This window comes from Chrysoperla carnea, chromosome X (assembly GCF_905475395.1).
Source record: "Chrysoperla carnea chromosome X, inChrCarn1.1, whole genome shotgun sequence".
In the NCBI taxonomy this organism is placed as follows: domain Eukaryota; kingdom Metazoa; phylum Arthropoda; class Insecta; order Neuroptera; family Chrysopidae; genus Chrysoperla; species Chrysoperla carnea.
The window spans coordinates 7,083,010-7,109,452 of NC_058342.1; the positions used below are offsets into that span (position 1 = coordinate 7,083,010).

At 28.9% G+C, this 26,443-nt stretch overlaps 1 protein-coding gene across 1 annotated transcript in view; it reads right to left on the reverse strand.

Moving 5' to 3' along the window:
- Positions 1 to 22,737, reverse strand: part of LOC123302095 (lysine-specific demethylase 7B-like) — an 83,596-nt gene extending 60,859 nt beyond the window's left edge. The window contains exons 1-4 of the mRNA XM_044884881.1: positions 22,544 to 22,737; positions 22,391 to 22,476; positions 18,175 to 18,592; positions 8,191 to 8,494 (exon numbers count right to left, since the gene is read on the reverse strand). Of these exons, the coding sequence (XP_044740816.1) occupies positions 8,191 to 8,494; positions 18,175 to 18,592; positions 22,391 to 22,476; positions 22,544 to 22,737 (1,002 nt within the window). The remainder of the gene's footprint in view (positions 1 to 8,190; positions 8,495 to 18,174; positions 18,593 to 22,390; positions 22,477 to 22,543) is intronic.
- Positions 22,738 to 26,443: the final 3,706 nt, after the last annotated feature.

The following is a 26,443-nucleotide window of genomic DNA, read 5'->3' on the forward strand; positions in this document are numbered from 1 at the left end:
ACCTATACCAAAAGTTTGTTGGTAACATCAATATTTTAATTTAAGAGTTACAAACTTGGGACTAAATTTAGTATACCTTGATATATTTCATATCCATGGTATAAAAATATAAAAAATTGAAAATTCAAATAAAATAGTCAAATTTTTTACTGTCAAAAATAATGATTAATTCAACTCTGCTGAAATTAATAGATTATTTTTATTAGCACAGGTCAAATCCTGATCAACTAACCGAAAACATGTGCAAGATAATAATAGCTTTATATTATAAAGCTTGACAATGTTCTTTAAACGAGCTCCGATATGACTTATTTAAAAAATCAATATCTCGAGCCACATTGCAACTACAATCTCTGCCCCCTCACTAAGGGAGCAGCTAATCAGCATACCATGAGGGTTTACTTGCAAATGCAAATATGGTAGGGAGAGGATGTCTTTGTAACAGAGTGAGGATGGCATCTTAGTACCAATTTATGGCATCTTTTTCTTAGCTTCGATTTATGAATGTGACAATCTCATTCCAAACGAGATTGCCAAACTTGCATGTCGCGAGAGTTTAAAGACGGATAGTGTGAATGCAAAAAAAAGGGCTTAAACGCATAAAGTAATGTTTGTTTAAAGTCCGACGAAGGGAGTTGCCAAAATCATGAGGCAAGCACATCTGATTTCGCCGTCAAAAATAAGATCGAGAATAATGATCATTTAGAGACAGAGCAAGAAAATGAATTCAACAATGAATTTTAAATATCAATTCTAAGGCTTAAATTTTATGTAATGATAAGGCATTATTTATACATAAAAAATATTCGAACATACATCTGTGTTTTCGTGAATAAAATTAAATGACCACGTACTACTGGAAAAATAATTATTTATTGTAACTCAATTTTTTTCTAACAAACTTATGTTACAGTTACTAATTTTGTTTGTATATATGCTAAACAGCATTTGCCTATTAATAAAATGTGCATTTACTACCAACCTACAGAATTATGTCAAAAACGAGACCCGAAAAGTTTGACATTTTCATTTCGATTCTTTCAGGTTAAAAATAATAAATCAACATTTTTCATACAATTTTACCATGTCCTACGAATAATTTAAGCCTCGAATGGATCCTGTAGACCCAGCCAAAGCTGAACAATGGCCCATTTACGAAAAGGCTATTTTTTCGTAGTTTCACTATAAATCGGATAATTTTCCATTTTTTTAAAATTTTGCGTAAACTTTTTCTTTAACTCAACTAAGTCTAATTTATCCAAACATGGAGTCATTTGCTTAAAAATTAAAAGAAATGTGTCAAGAACTCGAATGGCCTAATTGGTAGGGCGCTTGACATGAATCCAAGAAGTCCGGGTTCAAGTGAATTTTTTTTCAATTCTCTTTAATTAAGATTACAAGACAAGATATTTGTCAATATCTAGTTTACCCTGTATTTATCATATTAAAAAACATCAATTATAATCGAGAGATCATGATGTAAATCAATATCGTATACATGATTAAAAGTAAACAAAAACAAAAAGTAATAGAAATACGTTCAAAATAAAAAAACGCTATTTTAGCCCAGCTCATTCGATATACCTTTTTATTATGGATAGCTTTCTATTGAAACTTTTTTCTGTAGGATGCTTCGTTTTATTTTTTTTATTTTTTCAAATTAAAAAAAAAAAAAAACGATTTTTCGCCTTCTATGAATTTTTTAGATGCTATAGTATTTTTTTAAGGATGTTTTAATCTACACGACCCTATTTTTTGTTTCTTGACAGCATCAAGTTCGATTTTATCATTTGGGTGTTTGTAGAATTACTGAACAATATATTTCATTGAGAAATACATACAAAGTAAGAAGCCGGGTAGTCGGCGCTCTTTTTAGAATAATCGCCGACTACAAAAGTGGCCAAATAATCGGCTTTTATCGACTAGTCGCATCCTCGATAATTATTACCTAAATCCGTTCTTCGATTAAATTTGAAATTCTGTAACACCACTATGTAATTTTTTCTCATATGACAATTGGAAGCCTTCCTTTTACTTCCCTCTTATTTAAAATACTTTTTGAATCCTTCCGACATTTCTTTTGCACTTTGAGAAATTATCGACTTAAAATACAGATTCAATTCAACGACTTTTTCTTATCCTTCTCAATCTCCAGCAACCATATTGTACTCACACATTCCCCATTGATTACACTGATCAACACAAATTTTGTCCCAGAAGCATGAATTTACTTTAGGAAAGATTTTGGAGGTGCTTAGTGCGAATCTGATCGCAATATTGGTTCAATACGCCACTTTTTCAAATTCGCCTCTTAAAATGGAAAAAACTAGTTTTTCCCCTAAATTCGAAGTCATGTTTCACCAGTGAATAATTTTTTTCTGACGAAAAATGTACAGAAAATACTATTTATTCCCCTTCAATTTGAATTTTTCCAAAATCTTTGCCAGGAAATAGAATAAATAAGTAATATATAAATCTATTAAATATAATTAATTAATTATAAGTATAACAGCTCGTGACAAAAAATAGCTATGAAATGACAAAGCCTTTTCTATTTCCCGGAAATTTAAAATGGCTTTTGAAGGGGAATAAATGGTTTTTTCTGATGGCGTAAATTGTTTTGTGACATAAAATTATTCAGCGATGAAACATGACTTTGAATTTATAGAAAAAACAACTTTTTTCCATATTACGAGACGAACTGAAGGAATTTTGTGCTCAGAATCCACTGATATTATAAATTTATCGAATTGTTATTGGATGCTATTCGTTGTTTGCATAGTTATGGCAGGGACAATAAAACTTAAACAAAAAATGTAGAGTTTCATGGGGTACATCAGATTGGATCTAGTTCTTCGGGTTACTTTAATAGCCAATTAAGATTCTAAACGGTAGGAGATAGAATAACACTTTAAATTAGAAAGTTGATCCTCTTAAAAATAATAACAATTTGTATTCAAACAATTTTGTCGAAAAACGTTAGCTTTCGGAGGACTAAGGTTAGGTTAGAGTGGCTGTCCTGGAGTGGGACACACTTAGACCACAGGATCGGGTGATACCGAAAACGGGTTGGCCCATCCCCGGCCACTACTCTATGAACCATTCGGAGCTGTTCAAGAACAGCAGGTGTTCTTTGACGTCAACGGAAGGCTAGCTCAAGTGAGTCCACCAACTCGTGCCAATAGCTGGGCAGTGACACAGGAGATGAGACATCGTTTCCTCCTACTCCTCACTGTGACAGCTCCTGCAATAATCCTGATACACTGTCAGGCTCAGGCTCAGCGTGCCTGCCACCTAAATCGGACTGTAAAAATATGTCATTATTGCATTTATTCAAAAGAAAATGTGCTTAAAGTTTATCGATAATTGTAGGTCAAAGTCCTGGACACAGGCGAAGGTCCTCTATTGCCCTTGATATCTCTTGGCTGAAGCATTTTTCCGTAATTAACGTGTTTTCTTTCGATTAAGTGCAATAATGACATATTTCTAAGTCGAATTGCCTTCGAAAGCTGATTTCCGGCAAAATTGTGTAGATGAAAAATGTTAGCTTTTTTTAAGAGGATGAACATTCTAATTTAATGTGTTATTCTATCTCTTACCGTTTAGGATCTAAATTGGCTATTAAAGAAACCCGAACTATGTCCAATACGATATCAGAACATGATTATCCCTCATCAAACTCTGCAACTTTTGATAAAGTTATTTTTTATTGATTAACTACAAAACGATCTATTAGCTATTATAGATTAAAATTACCCACCCTGTATATATGAAGGTGTTTGCAGTACCAATTCCTGTAGCTACAAAAACTTAAATTTGACTTGCTTAAATTTATTTAAATGTGCAAACAAACAAAAAAATAATGCAAGAATCAAGTAATTAATTAATTTATAAGCGTAAAGGGTGTAACGATTTTATATAAATTCTTTCTGCAATTTTCCAATTTGCAAAATGCATTATCACACTTCATCCGAACTATTCTTGAGATTTTTGCAGTCTAAGCCCACATTTTATATTATTTTGTACGGGTAAGCTTAATTGAAAATACAATAAATTGATTTATCAAATTTTGATTAAAGGCTTGACTTCAAAAGTAGGCATATTTAACATGAGTCTTATGGAAAAACGGCAGATGGATGATATATTTTCATAGATTTTTCCAAAACTAGTAGTTAGAAATTAAAAAAAAACAAAAACTATTTAAATTAAAGCTAAAACCTTAATAAATTATTGAAAACAAAAAACCCCGTTGTGTCCGATTAATTAAGGATGTATGAGCACGGTAGTGGGGATACAAATTAAAAAATTTTTTTTTTTCAATTTTGATGATGAATTGATGTTATAACTTGACAATCGTCTTACATTGTATTATATTGTAAAAGCAAGAATTAAATTTTTCGTTATCTGAAGTAATTTTCAAAACAAAAAAATTTTTAATTTTGTTTAATTATTTAGATTTCGATTTTTCGAAAACCAAAGCATCGAAAAACTTTATTCTTATTTTTCGTCTACATTCATAAAGATATAAAAAAAATTCATCAAAAGTTGAAAATAAGGTACAAATAATTTCAAACACAAATCTAAACTTGTCTGGCGGTCGTATTACCTTAACCTACTATTTACTTCTGTAATCGGAGTTTGATCATAGATTATAATAAATTGTATAGATTAGCTACAAAGTAAACGGAAGCTAACAGTTTATTCTCCTCTCGGGTATATACGAAACTCACTGTACATAATTATCAACTTGTAAAAAACATATATATTATTGAAGACAATGAATTTTTATGTGATTATCATTTTTATAATAACACGTTTTAATAATGTTAAACATGTCATGTTTCAAAAGTGGTGCTGGGTTTAGCTTCAACTTAAAGAGTCCTGAAAAATGGATTTGCAGCATTTTAAAAACTTGATATTCTTAGACAACTTTTGTTTGTATATAATTAACCAAATAAAATGAAAATCGTCAAGGAGCAAGACCGTTGAGTAGACTTTATTTCACCCACCCCAATTATCCTGTTTTTCCATATTTAAGGTCCCTACAAAAGTATTTTGCACCACTTTTGAAACTTAAAATGATTAACGTTATTAAAATTTGTTAATATAAACAGGATAAAATTTATTATTTTCAATAATATATACAGTGAACCTGCGGTAATTCGACAAACGTTTTGCAAGTGGTGTCCAATTATCGAGTTTGTCGAATTATAGAGTACTGCCACAAACCCCCTGCAGTCTAGAACTTTTTTAAAAAGAATACCTTGTAATCCGCTAAATTATATATCAAAGTGATAAGATTTCAAATTTAATTTCATTTTCTAATTTCAGCCACGAAAAATTCATGTATTTATAATAAATCTGCATTATAATTACCGTTATAGATATGTCGGATTTCAAGGGGTGTCGGATAAGGCATGGGCCGGATTACCGCGGGTCTAGTGAATGTAATTACAAATTGGTAATTATGTACAGTGAGTTTCGTGTATACCTAAGATGAGAATAAATTTGTCTGCTAGCTTCCGTTCACTTAGCTACAATTGTTATAACAACTTACATTTTCATGCAAGCTAACACATATCAAACAAAAATTCTATAAAAAGTTGTACAAAATAAAAAATTAAACAATTTGAGACCAATTTCGGCTATGTACGATTTCACTGTGCTCTCCTGCAAACACCACATAAATTTCAATCCACAAAATTAGTATTTTTTTTTTTACCCTGTTAAGTCGCCTTAGCAAAAAATTTAAAGGGAAATTGTGTGCCATTTCGTTGCAATTGTGTGGAAATTTATAATCTTATTTAATCGAGGTAATAAAACCGAAAAATGACAAAAATATTGCAATTTAATAGTACAACTTGAATATATTCTTTACGGGGACGAGCGCAGACTGTAGGGTGTAAAAAAAAGTCAATTTGGTCAAAGTTCTTTAAATTTACGTGCGTGAGCGTGCTTACATGTTCGTGATAACCAGTCATGCTGAAAAATCATGAAAAAAAAAAAAACTTTCGAATGTTATATTTTAAACTATTCTAAGCATTTTTTGTCCCTTGATATTGTTTCCTAAACCTCACTGTGTTTAAATATGAGCGTTTAAAAAAACACTCGTTTTTTTGATGAAAAATTTGTAATTGAGAAATTAACGATTATTAATTGATTTTGATCAAATATTTGATTCAAAATCAATTAGAACTTATATTTTGAACATTTCTAAACAATTTTTTGTTTTGACTTTTTTAACCTAACCTTGCCGTTTTCGAGATGTGGTGCATTTTAAAAAAATCGCTTTTTTTATGCTGAATTTTGTTATCAACAAATTTGACGATTATCGAGTGATTTAGTTAGATCAAATATTTGATTAGAAAACCAACTGATTTTATATTTTTGACCATTCTTACCACTTTAGAAGTCTAAGATTTGAAGAACTAAGAAGCTAATCGATTTTTTTACATTTATATAACGCCTATATCTCGAAAACGATGAGGTATGATAAAAAAATTCTAGACACAAAAAGTGTTTAGAATAGTAAAAAAATAAAAATCAGTTGGTTTTCTAATCAAATATTTGATTAAAATCACTCGACAATTGCACATTTATCTCATAAACAAACAGCAAGGTTGGGTGAAAAAAGTCAAAAATTGTTTAGGAATGTCCAAAATACAATTGATTTTGAATCAAATATTGATCAAAGTCACACAATAATCATTAAATTTTGTTAAGATAATAATGGAAATTGTTGAACGCTTGTGTCGAAAAAACAGCAAGGTTTAGGTAAAAATGTCAACAATGTATAGAATAGTAAAAAAAAAAAATAAGAACCAATAGTTTTGTTCCTATTTTCATGATTTTGTAGCACGAGTGGTTATGACAAACTTGTAAGTGCGTTCATGCGCATAAATTTAAAGACCACACTTTCTGACCTTTTTTCTACAAATTCATACTAGCCACTAATCCTGAAAGCTCCCTGATTAAGCCTACTAATATTTTTAATAAAAAATAAAATACAATTAAAAGAATAAGATGAGCTTGGTCGACGTGAATTTAATTCACAAAATGTTTTAAATAAATTATATCTATATTATTAAATGTTCATAAAGTTTCTCAGTCATCGTGGATTTTGATTAATTTAATTAATTAATTTTGTGTGAAACATCATATTTATTCACAAAAAATCCGGCCGATCAATGATTTTTAGCCGGAAAGCTCCGGCATACGTATTTGAATGGTGTGATAGGGGAAAAAATTTCACGGATGCCTTCATTTTTTTTTCATTTTACGTGTTTTAATGTCAAATTTAAAGATTTTGGTATGCGTACTTCTAAACAGTCGGGAGAATCGCATAAAACCAGATTTTATTATTAGATCCGGTAAAATTTACCATTGAGCATGAATAATATTAGCACGGAAAATTTTTGCAAGAACCTGTTTAAAAAATACGCCTGAATGTAAAAGTACAGGTTGCCAGTGGGAATATTGTAGGATATTGTTTAAACTATTTTTTTTTAAGAAATAAATAATATTAACGGAAAAAATATTATATAATTGGGATCAAAATTAACAAAAAATGTCCTTAGACATTTTTCTCTAGATTTCCCTAAAATTTTCGAATAAAAAATTCGTAAAATTTGAAACAACGAAATTTATCCCTCAAAAAATGAATGAAAAAATTAGATTTTTAATATGTATAAAATTTCGGGAAAGATAATGGTTTTCAGATGTTGTTTCACTCAGGTTTATAGGTAGAAAAATGCAGTTATTGAAAAAAATCAAAATAGGTCTTGTAAATTAAGGTCAATATAATCCAATCCAATTATTTTAGGTTGGTTAAATTTTACACGTTGTTGGAGTAGCTCACGGCTCAACTTTTGACGCCGGTCCATTTATTTCTATGTTTAATTCAAATTTCGCGTTTAAAAATGGACATATGTTTTTTCCCTCACCTCGGGGAGCAAAATGACCTAAAAAATTCGTGATCAGCGCACAAAATTATCCTATAGAAAAATACTTTCGGACATTCAAAAAAAAATACAACAAAACTTACCTGGCGACTGGGCTATAAAGTCTGTTAGTGGTCACCGTTTATCAATTCGAAATTGATTGAAAAACTTATCATTTGGTTTAAAATATACGTTTTTTTACATATCGAAGGAAAGTTTTACAAATTATAAAATAAATTTAGAAACTAACTTGATCACCAAAAAATGTTTCACTTTGAGTTGTTGACGTTATCCATCGATGATATAGCGTTAAGTTAGCCGGCGTTGGTCGAATTAAATAAAATATTTTTTCACCCCGTAACACATGATACCATACACTTGTGCCACCAAAATCAATATGAAAATCAGTAAACGAATTTCGTGCTCCGATTAAACAATATTTTTGTACTCTAGGTCTTTTACTAAATGCATCATCATTTGGATCATCTGGCCAGCAAACATTTACCCAATCCAAATCACGAACAATTTGGGGTGCTTCAACAAATTCTGATAACCTTAAATTGGAAAAAACAAATTAATACACTCAATTTTAAAATAATTTATTATCCATAAAAAATAATAAATTTAAAAAAAACTCCACTGCCAAAAAAATAATTTAATTTTCGATAGTAGTTGGAAATAAAACTGCCAAAAGTTGTTGTAAACAAATAACAAGTAAACATTTTCAATAGTGTCCCAGACTACCCGTCCCACCCTATTATTTAAGTTGTAAAAAAATAAAAAAACACGTATCTAAGATTTTTCTAAACTATCAAATAAAACCAAAAAAGCTCCCTAACCCCTATGGGTAGGGAGGTTTAACTTTAAAAACTTAAATGGAAACCCTTATTTTTGTTGCAGATTCAGAATCTTTATAAAAAATATGTAGATTTTGTCCCAAACATTTTCGATTCGCCATAGATGGCGCTGTAATCGGAGAACATTTTTTTATTATTTCTTTACTTCCTCGGATTGCAGCACCATCTCTGGCGAATCGCAATAAATGTTTAGAACAAAATCTTCATATTTTTTCATTAAGATTCTGAATCTACAAAAAACAAGTGAAAACAAACAATTGACTGAGTTAACTGTCGAAATACCATAAATAGAGAGTGTTGATTACTCTATCAAATTACACATATACATGTCACACATACATAACTGATAATATTAATACATACTATAAAATTTGCATCTAATGTGTGCCCTCGTGAGTAAACAGTGATGTTTACAAAAGAATGTTTCAACAAACAAGTTTTTTATTTTTTACATTTAAACTTTTGTTCTATCTCTAGCACACGCGGTATATCGTCTTAGAACAATATAGTAACAAGAGAAAATAAACAATTCATTGAGCAAAATGTGAAACATATCGGAGTATATTATTAAGGGTTTATATTCAGTTGCAAACGCAAAAAGTACGTTTTTTATTAGTGTTTTTTGGGAAGACGATTTATTGTACATAAATATAAACAACGTATACATATAGAAAATTTCTTTAATTTTAAGACCCCGTTGTCCGATTTAAAAAAATTGATGAGGTACTACTCCAGTGGATGATTCACTGGAGATGCTCCAAAAAAACGTGGCTGACGCTGAGCTCTTTGGATTATCCAAAATGAAAAATTCAGAAAATTTCTTTAGTCAATAGACACAGGTATTGATTGAAGAAATATTAAAAATTATGATTTTTGACAAAAGGGCTTGATTTATCGATATTTGATTCAATTCGATTACTCTTATGGATTGGAGCTCTACTTTGTGGAATATGTTTTAATTAAATCTCAAGGTTCGAAAATATCCTATATTTATTATAAATATCAAAATATCGGATAATTATGATATATATCCGATATATATCAAAAGTTTGATATTTACAATTATAGAATAAACAGTTATATTCTATAATTATAAAAGTTATTTAATACTTCTTAAATACTCCTAAATGAAGTAAAATCGTTTCTGCACTTTGTCAATTACTTTCTTTGTAAAAAATAATAGAATAAACATTAAAAAAACTTACTCTTTCGTAACGAAATTTTTCTAACACGACTGACGCTATTAATGCCGGCAGAAGTGTTGCCATTTATGGATTAGAACATGTTACGGAATACGTTTTAACTCTACCCGAACGCCCTTTACATTTGGGGAGTAGAAATATAGTTAAAAACGTCAAAAATTACTTAATTCTAATATAAAATTTTTAAATCTTTTTTGTATTGATATATATTATAAATAATCATTTGATATATATCGGATATATATCATGATATATATCCTCGAACCCTGTTAAATCTTTCCTTATTTTTCCACCGATTTAAAACGGTGGAATAATAAGCAAAGTTTTGTGTTTTTTTATTTAATCAATTCGATTAATCTAGGCGCCAACAAATAGTAAATACTAAATTTAATGAATTCATTGTCAAATCTCAGGAGCTCGCAACGTCGGCAAAACAAGAATTTTATTATTGCTGATTTTATGATATGTTGTTCCTCTTGCTCTCTCTGTTAGAGCTTGGGCCATCTGGCTGCCGGAAGTGGTTGCGTTTAGTACTGCGCAGCCTAAATGTACAGGTCATAGTAATAAATTTTAAACGAATTTTATTATGTATATAATTTGAATATTATGTTATTGTTATTGTTTTTATATCATAACGAACGTAAAAAATTTCTAAACTATTAAACGACCTGTTTCAGTATTTTTGTACCATGTATATATGAAATATATCTAGGTACACTAATTTTAGTCCCAAGTTTGTAAAGGTTAAAAATATTGATTTTATCAAAAAAATTTTGATATAATTTTTCATAAAATCCATTTTCGGTTGTCAGTTTGAATGTCTGCCCGTCGATCTATTCGCAAATACGATAACTCAAAATCGAAAAAAGATATCAAGCTGAAATTTTTATAGTGTGCTCAGGACGTAAATGAGCGACATAGGTCAATTTTATCATCATATTTTAAACCGTTAGAACTTAAGTTTAAATGTAAAAAATGTTTCTTATAAAAAAAGCTCTGTGTGTGTGACTTGTATGTATATGTGGCTCTCTAAGATTGCTTTCTTTAAGTAAAAAAGTAAACGATTGGGTAATCAATATTGTGTGTGTTTACATGGTATTTTAACAATTAACTCAGCCAATTCTTTGTTGTCACTTATTTTATTGAAAATAAAATCATTTGACGTTCTTTCTTTCCTATTTTTAAACGAGCTGTAAATATATTATTTATAACCTAAAACGTAGCAGACATAACACTCCATTACGTTCATGGTCTCTGGAAATGGAGCTATTGCTTTTGTACTGATAATAGAGTTTTGAAAAAATTTATTCAAATTTTCATCGATCCTACCTTATAGATGTCTATAGAGTCTTATTTGAACAATGGTCATTTTTTGACCATTAAAAATGACCATCGTTCAAATCTATAGACATCTATAAGGTAGGATATATATATATATATATATATATATATATATATATATATATATATATATATATATAGATATATATGTATATATGTTGATATATATGTATTTTTAAAGTAATAAATATATAATAATATGTAATTTAGGGTAAATGTAATTTCTAAAAGTACTATCTATTTTCTTTAATAGCTTGGGTTTTTTTGGTTTTACGACTTAAAGTTACAGAACTAGTTGTACAGGATTCATTTGCAAAAAAAAAATATTTTAAGCAATTTTCAGTGCAACGAATAGTTTGTCCGATATAGTGGAAAAACCATACATTTCTATTCCATGACGACCACGGGACTATGGTTACGATCCCACATCCATGGATTTAACTCTACGCTAGCCTCCTCAGATAACTAAAAAATAAAATTACGTCCTCTGACTTTTGTAACCGTAAATATAAATTTTCAATGGTCTATAATCACACATAGAATCTTTAGGCTGGTGTTTTTATAACTACCATATAAAAAATAGCAGTCAAAAATTTTAAGTGTTATTATAAGCAGGGTTCGAGGATATATATCAATGGATATATATGATGATATATATCCGATATATATCCCGTGAATTTTTATGATATACAGTGTGTCCCCGGATAGAGGTAACTATACTTGTAAATTTTCTTATTTTGCATTTTAAGAAAAAAAGTCATTGTTTATAAGAAGTTTTGCTTATTATGAAAAGTATGTAGGGATATTTAAAACTTCTAAATAATGTATAGCCAAAAATTTGGTATCACTATTTATTTTATTTTTTTTTTTTGGGTAAACTACCCTTCGTTTTTAAAAGTTGATAAAATGTTTCTAAAAAAAGTGACTCGAAATTAACAATTATGACTCTATACAAAATATCAAGAAGATCTTTCCAACTTTGACAATTCCATTCTTATTGAATGTTTATCCGAGAAAATAAATTTTTTTTAATTTTCTAAACTAGTCCACAAAAAATTACTCTCGGATAGTACATGTTAATTGATTTATTATTATTTTCTTTCTTACGTTTTTTTATAATTACAGCTTTTGCTCAAATGAAAAATGATGCTATAATTAAAGTACACGGATCTTCTTGATATTTTGTATAGAATCGTAACTTTTAATTGCGAGTAACTTTTCTTAGTAAAATTTCGACTCCTTATAAAAAAGAAAGGTAGTTTACCAAAAATAAAAATAGTGATTCCAAATTTTTGGCTATCCTGTACATTATTAAGAAGTTTTAAATATACCTACATACTTTTCAGAATAAGCAAAACTTCTTATAAAGAATGACTTTTTTTCTTAAAATGCAAAATAAGGAAATTAACAAGTATAGTTACCTCTATCTGGGGACACACTATATAACAATACAAAAATGATTTAAAAAAATTAAATATTATTTAGTAATTTTTGGCGTTTGTAACTGTATTTCTACTTCCCAAATCTTGATGGCATTGGAGTGAGTTAAAACCTACTAATACTAAGTTCAAATCGTGTCGTGTCAGAAAAAGTTCGTTACTAATAGCCCAGGAGCTGTCAATCTAAAAAGTTCCCTCATACGTGCATATATTTTTTTTTTTAAAAATAGATAGTTTAAAACTATAGGAATTCGAAACGGTAGGTTTGCGTGGTTTTGCAAAGCCGAAAAAATGTTTAAAAAAATTAATTATTAAAAAAATCGATAAATGTTTGTCTCTCATGTTGTGAAATGGTTTGCCTAAAGTATATTCTACAGAAAATTTCATTATCTTTCAGAAAAAATTTACGCAAACCTATTTTTTTAGCCGGGAGAGTCAGGCAAGCCTTTTAAAGTGTGTGATGAGGGAGGAAATTTCTCCCTCATTACGTAACATGATTTTTTTATTTTTATTTTGTTCCTTGCAGTGTCTACTTTAAGATTATCTTGGTTTGCGGGCTCAGAAACGGCCGGAAATGTCCAGCAAACCAGCTTAAAGTTCATCTACTCTGAACTCATTTTCAATAAATATAATAGATAAACACATACAAACTTGTATAGACAATAAACACATTCAAACATGTATAGACACTTGTGGTATTTTTTCTATCCTCTGCATTTATAAACTGACATTATTTTTATTAAATTATTAAATCCATCCAAAATAAAAATTTCCTATTATTCCTTTAATTATATTTACCCTTTCATTATTTCAAATCGTAAAAACAACAAGACGTCATATCCTATATGAAGTTCGTACTAAAGTATATCAAAAGAAAATATAGAAAAGTAATTTTATAAAATAAAAGTAATTAATAGAAAATAAAAAATAAAAAATCACCATAAAACAATAGTAATTTTACAACGAAACATTTTTCTAGTTTATATTTATTGAAAATGAGTTCAGAGTAGATGAACTTTAAGCTGGTTTGCTGGACATTTCCGGCCGTTTCTGAGCCCGCAAACCAAGATAATCTTAAAGTAGACACTGCAAGGAACAAAATAAAAAAAAAAAATCATGTTACGTAATGAGGGAGAAATTTCCTCCCTCATCACACACTTTAAAAGGCTTGCCTGACTCTCCCGGCTAAAAAAATTGGTTTGCGTAGATTTTTTCTGAAAGATAATGAAATTTTCTGTAGAATATACTTTAGGCAAACCATTTCACAACATGAGAGACAAACATTTATCGATTTTTTTAATAATTAATTTTTTTAAACATTTTTTCGGCTTTGCAAAACCACGCAAACCTACCGTTTCGAATTCCTATAGTTTTAAACTATCTATTTTAAAAAAAAAAAATATATGCACGTATGAGGGAACTTTTTAGATTGACAGCTCCTGGGCTATAAAGAGTAAGTTTAAGTAAGATTCAGAATCGGAAGATGATCTATCTTTATCTTCCTTGCAGTCAAACCAAGCACAATTATGAAACGACATTTTTTTATTTTTTATTTGATAATTAACAGTTTATTACGAATGATTGATGACTGATTTGATAATTAAAAGACTGATTATACTCTAGAGCTATTGTTTGTAATGTTTATTGTTTTGTTGCCTAAGTGTAGGTATGACCATTGACTGATAAGAATTTATTTTTTATTATTTTTTTATTTATTAATTGTTTTTTGTTTTAGAGTTGATTTTTATTTATAAAAATTTTATGATTTTTAATTGATTTTGCATGACCTAGAAGAATATTTTATGTTTTTGTTTCATTTATCTGATTTAAAGTGCATAAGTAAATAAAACATTTAAAACATTTTAGTTTTTTTTTTAAATATAAAAATTTTGATATATATCGGATATATATTAAAAATATCCGATATTTTGATATTTATAATAAATATCGGATATTTTCGAACCCTGATTATAAGCCATTTAAAAGTTACATTTAGTTTTGTAAATGTTAGAAGACGCAATTTTATAGTCAAAAGAGGTTTCGTAACTCTTTGGGTCAACTAGTCGTCGAGCAGAAAATTTATACAAATATTGTTTGTTACAAATCAAATTATAGTACAATGTAACTAAATATCCAAAATATAAGAGGTGGTTTTTTTAGGTTGTAAAAACTTCGTACCAAAAAATCTGCCTCTCAGAGGGGATGGGGGGGGGGGGGGTAGTTAGAGGGTTTTAATCCATTTTTTAAAAATTTCAAAAAAAAACTATGCATCAAATAAAAGTTTTAGCTGATTTAATGGTCCAGTTTTGTTTTTTTTCTACTCTAGCTCCTAAATTGACCGAGATATGCCAATTTTTAAAATGGTGCATTTTTTACTCATTCAATAAAATAAAAAAGGACCCATCCTGTTAACCGTTAGAGATAAAACAAAATTTTCAGTATACAAATTATTCCTTATAAAAAAATATACAATTTTTTCATAAACATCAACGTTTACCCGGCAAATTAGGACAAAACTTTGGTGTGTCTCCAAAACTGTAAAAGATAGGAAGTTGAAAATTTGCAGGTAGCTTCAAGTAGTGATCTTATGAAACATTTTCGAAAAACGAAAAAAACTGAAAGTATGATAATATTTACGAAAAAGTGTTCCAAACAAAAGTTGTTTATTTTTTAATAAGAAATAACTTTAAAATTTAAACTTTTCTTTTATCTATAACAGTTTACAAGATAGGTCCTTTTTCACTTGATTGAATGAGCAAAAAATGCACCATTTTTAAATTGGCATATATCGGACAATTTCGAAGCTAGAAAGTGGAAAATAAACAAAAATGTGCACAATTAAATTAGCAACTTTCATTCGAAATTTTTTTTTAATTTGTAAAAAACTGATTAAAGCCCTCAACTATGGACAAACAAAGGAGTTAGGGCCTCCTCTTAGAAGCCGATTTTTTTGTTCGAAGTGTTACAATCTAATAAATAACTGTGGAAAATTTCAAATATGCAAGACTTTTTTCTTTATTATCATGATTTTTATGCCATGTGTATATAAGTAAGGTATACTAAGTTTAGTCCCAAGTTTGTAAAGCATATAAATATTGATGCAACCAACAAAATTTTGGTAAAGGTTCTCATAAAATCATATAATTAGTACATTTCCGGCTGTCAGTCTGTCATCAAGTTAAATCAAAAACATAAAGAGATATCAAGAGACAGTATTTCAACAATTAACCCAGTCAATTGTTTGTTTTTACTTGTTTTAATAAATTTTGCTGTGCTATTAAAGAAAACATATAAAAATTTGAGAACAAATTTTCTTTTGATCGTTATAACTTTTTTCTAGTCATTTTACAAAAAAGTGACATCACAGCTTTTGGATATAGGAGTTTTCAAGGAATAATTTTCATTCCAAACTTTTTATAGGGTTATTTCATTTCCGGTTGTCCGTCCGCCCGTCTGTCAACTCGATAACTCAAAAACGAAAAATGATATGAATTTGAAATTTTTATAGCGTGTTTAGGACCTAAAAAGTGAGGTTGAGTTCGTAAATGAGCAAAATTTGGTATTGGGTCCGTATGACTCATCTTGTAAATCTTTAGAGATAGAACAAGAGTTTAAGCGTAAAAAAATTTTTCTTATAAAAAAAATAAAAATTTTTGTTTGAAACATTTTTCCGTAAACATCACTGGTTACCCATGAGGACGCAAATTATTTTAGAACATTACATTGTATGTATTATATGTGAATCAGTTACGTGTGTGACTAGCAGTAATTATCTTTCTTTACTTGCATGACGTAAATAAACACACGAATGCGTAATCAATCTATACATAGTATTTCAACAATTAACCCAGTCAATTGTTTGTTTTTACTTGTTTTAATAAATTTTGTTGTGCTATTAAAGAAAATATATAAAAATTTGAGAACAAATTTTCTTTTGATCGTTATAACTTTTTTCTAGTCATTTTACAAAAAAGTGACATCACAGCTTTTGGATATAGGAGTTTTCAAGGAATAATTTTCATTCCAAACTTTTTATAGGGTTATTTCATTTCCGGTTGTCCGCCCGCCCGTCTGTCAACTCGATAACTCAAAAACGAAAAATGATATGAAGCTGAAATTTTTACAGCGTGCTCAGGACATAAAAAGTGAGGTCGAGTTCGTAAATGAGAAACATAGGTAAATTGGGTCTTGGACCCGTAGGACCCATTTTGTAAACCGTTAGAGATAGAACAAAAGTTTAAATGTAAAAAAAGTTCCTTATAAAAAAATAAACAACTTTTGTTTGAAACAATTTTTCGTAAACATCACTGTTTACCCGTGATAGCGCAAATTAAGCGCAACTTATATAGTATGTATTATATGGGAATATCAGTTATGCATGTGTGACAGTGTAATCAACAAAGTCTATACATGATATTTTAACAATTAACTCAGTCAATTATTTGTTTTCACTTGTTTTTATAAGAAACATTTGAATAATTGAGTTGTTTTTAAGATTTTTCAACAAAAATTTATCTTATAAATGCTTAATAAATATTTAATAAAATACGCTATTAGGTCACATAAACCTACCCCTTAAGGTTGTTATGAAGAAAATACCATTTAATGACAAACTATCCAAAATTTGACAGTTCATTATTTAAATAATATGGAACGTAATATTAAATTATCGGTAATATTAAAGTCATTCTTGCTCTTAGTTTTTAAGAAAAACGATTTTTAAGTGACTAGTTTAAAACGGGTTATTACACAATAATTTAAGGGTCACAACTCGAGATCTAGAAATGATAGCTTCACTAAAAACTACCACAGTATTTATTAAAGGCTTATAAATAACTGTACTCATTTACACAATATTTTTGCTTTCATTATTATTTTTAATATAATTATATTACGCTTTAACTTTCTTAGGGATCGGATTGTGAAAACTTGTTCTTTCTAGCATGTATATAACCGAAAAAAGTGATTTTTGGGGGGTGTTTTTTCAATTTTTCGGGGTTTTACAACGAAAAAGTTGAAATTTTTTTTTTTACCCGGAGGTTTCAAGCAATTTCGATTCGAATGCAAAAAATTTCCAAGCATGTCTAGAAGTGCCTTAGAATTTGTATATGCCAGTGAGTGAGTCTGTGTTTTTGATTTTTTTAATTCCTTAAATATCTAACTTAAGAATATAAAAATTTCAAAATTCCTCAAATACATTATTTTAATAAATTTTTCTTAAAATAGGGTTGGTAGGATGCCGCCACCCTTCAGTCAGACTTCAATAGGGTGTCGCTACCCTAGTGTCTCAAGAACGTACCCCCAAATTGTTCACCCGCTCTCCCACTATAAGTATTGTGACAAAACAGAGTGGAGTATATTTTTCAATAGTTAGGAAAAATCAAAGAATACTTACGGTGTATCCGAGAATTCCAAACTAATACAGTTATAAACTCGTTTGCGAACTTTACTCTTATAATATTGCACTAAATCTGAAATATGCATACGAAAATCAGTTTGTCGATTCACGTCGATAATGTCAACTTCTCGATCACCGATATAAGCAACAACTGTTGCAATATCTAATTGATCCGGTGGCATTTTCATGTACAACTCATCCGGTTTATCCACAATAATTGGATAATCAAAGCCGTTTGCTTTTAATAACTCTTCCGTTAGTTGGCTACCCTGCATATGTGTAACGATTTCTGCAGGTGATGCAAAATGTCTTTTGCATAATTCTTCCACGAACACTTCCGAACCAGTTTGCACTGCTTTGCCCGATGCATTCACATCCCATACATCATGCCTATGGGAATTTGCAATTGGTTTATCTAAAAAGTAATGTTTTAATATAAATAAAAAAATACGCCTTGCAAAAAAACAAAACAAAAAACGAGACGGTACACTTTCTTTTTCATTAAAAATACCCAATGTCTGTAGGCATGTAACTTAATTATCAGACAAAAAATCAATTTAAAAAAAATTTACGGTTTAATATCGCGGAAACGGCTTAATTTAGGCAATTCTTCTGATAAATTTTGATTTAAATAACAGAGACAGCGTAACTGAGTATTATATTGATCGTAAACTGCGAAAAGTTCATTTGCAATCCCCTAAGTGGTGGGGGTAACCTGACCTCTCTGTAATTTGCAACATAAATTTTCGCAAATTTCATAGATACCTTGAGAAAACCCAAAGAACAAGTTGCGTCCCAAAGTTTTTCGCATCCGTGTACCGCTCGGTGGCTTTAATTTTAATAACTTGTACTTTTTACGTAAAATTAATTGCTTTTAAGTTATAAATATGATTCCAAATAGGAAAGTTATTGAATTATTTTAATGTTTGTGTCAAATTTTCTGATATTTTTACCCGACTGCACAACGCAACGGAGTGGTAATTTATTTATAAGGCTATATATATATATGTTTGTATATTAGAAACTGGGCCAATTTTAATGATTATTACGTTAATCGATTTGTATTAATCTTGCGAGTATCACTAAAGGCATGGTAGTAATGAAAATTCAATATGGCGACAACCACACGTTACGAAAAAATGTAGGCAGGCGAAATATTTTAACGGGGCCAACAAGCTATATATGTATGTCTGCTTGTTACTTTACAGCACACTAGAGACCAGAGAGCGTGGTCCAATTTTGATTATTCTTACGTCAATCAATTTGTCTCAATATGGGGATAACCAGGCGCCGTATTATGTAAAAAAAAGGGGAAGTCGATAAACTATGTTAAGTGGAGTATCATTGAATAGCTTTTTAGAAATAAGCAAATAGATTGACGTAACAAAAATTAAAATCGGTCCACCAGTTTGTTCGCTAGAACGCCACAAAGGACCAAACATACAGAGCGTGGGCCAATTTTGATCTTTCTTACGTCAATAAATTTGTATCAATATGGGTATAACCAGGCGTCGTATTATGTTGAAAAAAGGGGAAGTCGATAAACTATGTTAAGTGGAGTATCATTGAATAGCTACAATAAATAAAATAAAAAAAATTTTAAATAATCAAAAAACCAAACTACGTTAAATTTAAATTTAAACTGAAAAGAAAAAAAAGTCCAATATTTTGCATACCGACTTTAACAGTCGAGACCCATTAAAACCTAAACTGGCTCAAATCTTCCCAGTAATGGGTTCCTACTAAAGTCGCTATGGATACTACTGAACTTATTTTTATAATCTGTATATATGAAATATATTTTCAAGGTATACTTAGTTTAGACCCAAGTTCGTAATGCTTAAAAATATTGATGTTACAAACAATTTTGGTATAGGTGTTCATAAAATAACCTAATTAGTCCATTTCCCGTTGTCTGTTCATCTGTCTGTGGACACAATAACTCAAAAACGAAAAGTGATATCAAGCTGAAATTTTTATTGCGTACCTAGTACAAAAAAGTGAGGTTGAGTTCGCAAACGAGCAACATAGGTCAATTGGGTCTTGGGTCCGTAGAACCCATTTTGTAAACCGTTAGATAGAAAAAAAGTTTAAATGTGAAAAATGTTCCTTATAAAAAAATAAAACAACATTTTTTTTGTAAACATCACTGTTTACCCATGAGGGCACAAATTCGAACAAAACTTTGGTGTTTAGTTTCTCCAAAACTATAACAGTTAGGGAGTTGCAAATTTACAGATAGCTTCAACTAGCGGTCTTCTAAACAAAATAAACAAAATTCTAGAAAATTTATTCCAAAATTGTTCTAACCAAATAAAATACCATACTTGATTGTGTTGGATTTTTAAACTATTTTAATTTATAAAAAATAAGACAAGCACTCACATTAAACACTTTCTATTCATGGTATTTCAATAATTAACTTAGTCAATTGTTTGTTTTCACTTGTTTTTTTTTTCAGTTTAAATTTAATGCAATCTGGTTTTTAGATTTTTTAAATTTATTTTTTTATTTTATAATGGATAAAAACGAAAATTTAGTAATAAAAAAATTAGTGTGGCAGATTTGTCTGGAATAAATATTTCAGGATATAAAACAGTTGAATGTCAAAAGTGTTAATATTGTTTTGACAATTAAAAATGCGATTAAAAAAGCACGTAAATCGTAGGTAAGACGAACAGCCACATTCATATATTGACTACGAACACTTGGATTTCGGAATTGTTAAAATACTATCCAAAACACACAAATTGCCACTTAATGGTTTCTTTTAAATTTTAGAAAAACAAAATTATTTAACATTAGTACAATTTGAGAAAAGTCGTAATCCTCTCTATCAGTAAGTTTTACCACAAACGTGCATTAAATTCGTATTTTATTGAAATGTTGACCCTTAACTGAAAACGGGGAAATCGTAGCGGAGTACTGAAAAATTTGCGATGAAAATTGGGCATGTAATCAGGTTGTGTGAATAGCCATCAAAACGGAATTTATTAAAACATTTTTACGTAGCTTGCAAATCCATTTGCAAAGATGGTGAAAAATTTACAGTTTTGCTTTATTTAACGAAAAGAACTACAAATTTGCATTGACAATAAACTGAATAAACATATCTATATTATACTCAAAAAACATATAAATGTATTTGCCGTGTATTTTCCTATTCGCTCCGTACATGATTTTTAATTCAGGAAGTTACCATAGTAACGACAAGCTACTTTATTAATATAATTGTATGGATGCACATACAGGATAAACCATTATAGACTAAAATGACCCACCCTGTATACAAACCTTTTCAGTAGATGGTAATCGCAACTTTTGATTAAGTTATTTTTTGATTGATTCAATGCAAAACAAGCTATTAACCATAATAGATTACAATGTTTCACCCTATACGAGTCTATGCATTGCATTTATGCTTTACAATGAAAATTTAATACTATTTTCTTACAAATTTAAATGAGTAATTATGTTAATTTACATTTAATAAAATATTGTTTATGCAATTTAATTTCTTATTTTCACAATTTCTAATGCAACAAGTTTAATTATTAATTTTCAATAGTTTTAATTTGATTGGATTCTACACGATGTACATGTAAACAAATTAAAATTAGTTATATTTTAAATAATACGCTTAATTTATTATTTTTTAAGATAAAAGCGCTGCGACCGATTTAGCTGTTCCCTCCAACGACTATGCCAATAGTGTTTTGGCATTAATAAATTCGTGGACACAGAGTAAACGTATGGGTCAAAACCCCACAGGTCTGTGCTAACTCAACCATATTAGCGGCATGGCTAACCAGTGTATCAGAGAGTGGGCGCACTCATATGGTAAACATAAGGCTCCAAAAGACCCGGAGATCCATACCATGCTAACACAATCCCATTAAAGGCATAGCTTGCCCGCGGAAAACAGGATGAATGCAATCATGGAGTGACGACATTTTTTGTACATTTTAAGTATAAATAAATAAGAATATTAACAACCTACTCTTAATTAACTTAACCCATTTATTCAGTTTTAGGCAAAAACCATTTGGCAATGAAAATTTATAAATATTTTCGTTAATTAAAGAAAAACTGTTAATTTTTTACAACCTCCGCCAATGGATTCGTAATCTACGTAAAAATTATGTAATTTCCTTTCTTCTGTATTAAATTAGGTATACCATAAATTATAGCATAGAAATATAAAAAAATATACCAATGGAAGGGCCGTATGATTCTTGACACCTAGGACAATGATATTTGTCAATATCCAATGCTCGATACTCTTTTATACCCACACAACTAAAACCAAAAACACAAATTAACATGTAACACCCAACAAAAATACAATAAACTCATTTAAACTCACTCTCCATGAAACCAATTATCACATCGATCACATTGTATCATAAAAATTTTCGGATCATACGGTCCACCACAAATACAATATGTTTTTTTTGTTTGTTGATGTAATATTTCCAACGTTGAATTGTCAAGTGATGTAAACTTATTATCATAGTAAACCGATTCTCGTATGTTTTGTGAATATTTAAAATAATCCATTTTGTTGATAGTATATATATTTTATTTCGTAAATTAAATAAAAATAAATCAAATCACAGACACATATTTAAGAATATATATATATATATATATATATATATATACTTAGTACGACATTATAAAAAAAAACATTGAATATTATTAACTATTTATACAGTTGCCAAATTTGTTTACATATTATAAAATTATTGATTGCCGAGTTTCAAGCAATGTTTTCAATTGCATCTACTGCAACACATTATATTATATTTTGTTTAATTGTTCCATTTATTTGTTCGCCACACAACTATATATTACTTTACAAACAAAATATATTCATTTTAAAAATTACATTAAATATGTGTGTAATTTTTCATACGTCACAATATTGAGAATAAAGCTAAAATATCTTGAAACAAAATTATGCTACAAGATTTCTTGTCTTTGTTTGGTATATTCATAGATACCATATTAGGTGAATACATGAAGATGGATGAACAGTGTTGCCACATGTTAAATCATAACCAGAGAATATATCGGTAAAACAGAAGCGAAAGTCAATGCTAATTTTTATCGTATGCAATTTGATGCCATCTCTGAAGGTGAACGCAAACTAAATTAGTATAATCGTCAAAATAAGAAAACTTATAATATTTAATTAACTTTGAAAACTTATTTATAAAATTCAATTATAATAAGTAAGTTCTATGTAAATTTTAAAATTGAATTTTTTAGACATTTTTGAGAGAGTGAATTTTTAAGTCGATTAAATATTATAAGTTTTCTAATGTCATACAAATAGGATGAATACCACTTTCATACAAGCTCATATATTTTATAAATATTAAATTTTTATCTTTTATTTTGTGTGTTCAATTTTCAATAACTCAAATTATATAGTCTTTGCAGTCTCTGTTCAAATTTGTATAGAAATAGATATAGAATTAAGTATAAAATGTATTTTAAGTAACAACTTTTCATTTTATTTTGTGATGAATCCGAAAATAATAAATTGAAACAAGAGACTCTTTTAAAAAAATTTATTTCCGTATTATGAAATATACTTCGCGGTCGAAGAAAAAATCGTGGAAACCAAAGAAGATTAATTAAAATTTTGATTGAAGGTTGTTTCTAGAATAAATAAAAAATATTTAAATTATAAGAAACATAAAGAAAAGAAATAATGATTACTCGTAGTTAGAGGAAAGCCACGTAAAAACTTCAATCATATAGATTAAAATAAAATGAAAATAATTGAAAACGAAACGTAAACATAGCAAAAAGAACGGAAAATATTAAAAATTGATATCTAGAAAAGAAATATTGATATGAAAATATCTAGAATTTTGAAAATCAATTTTACATAGTTTCCTAAATATAAAAATAAAATACAATAACAATAATAATTGGCTTAAAGATCACTAAACCACTCACTTAAATTGAGCCATTAAAACACTCATGGAAGTTGAGTAACTAAAATCCTTACTAAAATTGAGAACAATAGGGATGAATCGCCGAATAAAATTGATGTTCGTCCAGTGGCATATTGATACATCAACCTAGAAAATAATTTAGTTTAGTAATAGACTCTAAAAAACTTTAAGGGAAATATTATATTCGCTATTTAATTTATAATCTTGATACTTTCTTCAATAGCAAATGCATATTGGTCAAGAAAATTAAAATAAACAAGTTCACGATCTAGAAAATTTTCATCTTTAGAACGGATGACTTTTAATAGAGATTTATTAGATGTCTGAATATAAAAATTTCGATCGAATCAAAAGAATGAAATTTATTTATTTTAAAGTCAAACCAACAGCTTTTTTAAAAAATTTGCGAAATCGTTGTTCATTAACCTTCAATATTCTTAATAAAACAGATAATGGTTTCCAAGTACATACCTTTAATTTTTTACTGCAAAACGTTACTAAGTCCTGTAGATTAACAATTAGTAATGATGTGCATGAGGCCGTACTTCTGCATCAACCACAGTGAACAGAAAATGTGGGTGACTATTAATAACTTCATCTTCGTCTCGACGACTACCATCTTCAATATTATTATTTCTACATTATTTAGATAAGAAATCTAATATTAATATTACATAATTTCGTTTTGAAATATAAATATTGCATCATCTAAAACCTTACTTCGAAATGAAATGTGTAAATAACATGTTTTTGTCTGTTCTAAATAACATATTTTTGTTGGTTTTGTGAACGTTCTCAACACTGAACGAAATAAATTTGAACACAATGCCATATTTTAATTTTGTAAAAAATATATTAATTTTAATGTGTCAATGTTTACAAAATAATTCAAAATTAGTATATGATACTTAAATTGATATATGATATATGACCTGTTTGAATTAAATTTTTCGTAGTAAGTTGTTACAAACTATTATATTTTCGAACTAAAATATTTCAGTATTACCAACTAAAATTTTTTTAGTTTTTATTTATAATTTGCCAGCTTGTTACACCATCTATCAACGTCAATTTGAAATAAAAATCGCGTATAACTTGCACATTCAAGATTTTCATCTGTTTACTGATATAGTCTCTGTCATAACCTGATATGCGTAGGGATTAATCATAAACTTATACATAAGTAAAATAGACTGGTAGTCTGTTAAAGGAATGCTTACACGACACTGACAGGTTTATTTTAAGCAATTGATATAACAAACGCAGAGGCGCTTAATTTCAATTTAATCCGGTGTATCGATAGCGAATAATTATGTAAACCAAAACAAAAATCTTTTTAAATTATTTTGAAAACTAGTAATAGACTAGTAGTGAATCCGTTAAGGGTATGTATGTTTACACCACAAGTTTCGAGTAATTGGTGCGTTTAGCAGAAAAAAGCGCTAGGAAGCGCTTGTAAGCAAAATGGCGATTGTTAAGCGGTAAGCGCTGTCAAATAGTAAATAGTTCTATAGCTATATTCCTCTAGGACGCTAAGTTAGCTTTAACCGGAGAACCTAATCTAATTTAAATATATGTTCGTAAATTATTAATATTAAAAAATTACCAATAATGAATAATATATTAAATAATGTTGTGAATGATGAAGAACACTGAAGTTAGCAAACATGTCCTGGCCGAAAACTGTACAATTTGTTTTTCAGCGCTAGTAAGCGCTCTCAAGCGCTTTTTCTGCCAAACGCACCCATTTATACAACAAACCCAGGGGCGCTAAATTTAAATAAAATTATTTTGATTAAATTTCTTAATAAAACAGACTGGTAGTGAATACATTTCGGGAATGTTTACACCACAAGTTTGAAGTAATTCATACAACAAATGTGGGGGTGCTAAATTTAAATTTAATTTGGTGTATCGACAGAAAATAATAATGTGCGCCAAAATAAAAAACTTTAAAAATTATTTTGAAAAATTTCTTAATAAAATAAACTGGTAGTGAATCCGTTAAGGGAATACTTACACCACAGGTTTCGAGTAATTAATATAACAAACGCAGGGGCGCTAAATTTAAATATAATATGATGTTTCTACAGCAATTAATTTATGTGTGCGTCAAAATAAAAATGATTAAAATTATTTTGAAAAAATTTCTTAAATGTTAAGAACTAAAAATTTGATAAAATCATAGCTGTTTTATGGGTTAATATATAGTAAAAAAGTAAGTGTATAATTATAGTATGGTTGCTGGAGTGAATTCTATTGATTAAAATACGTGCAAAGGATCCGATCGGTTC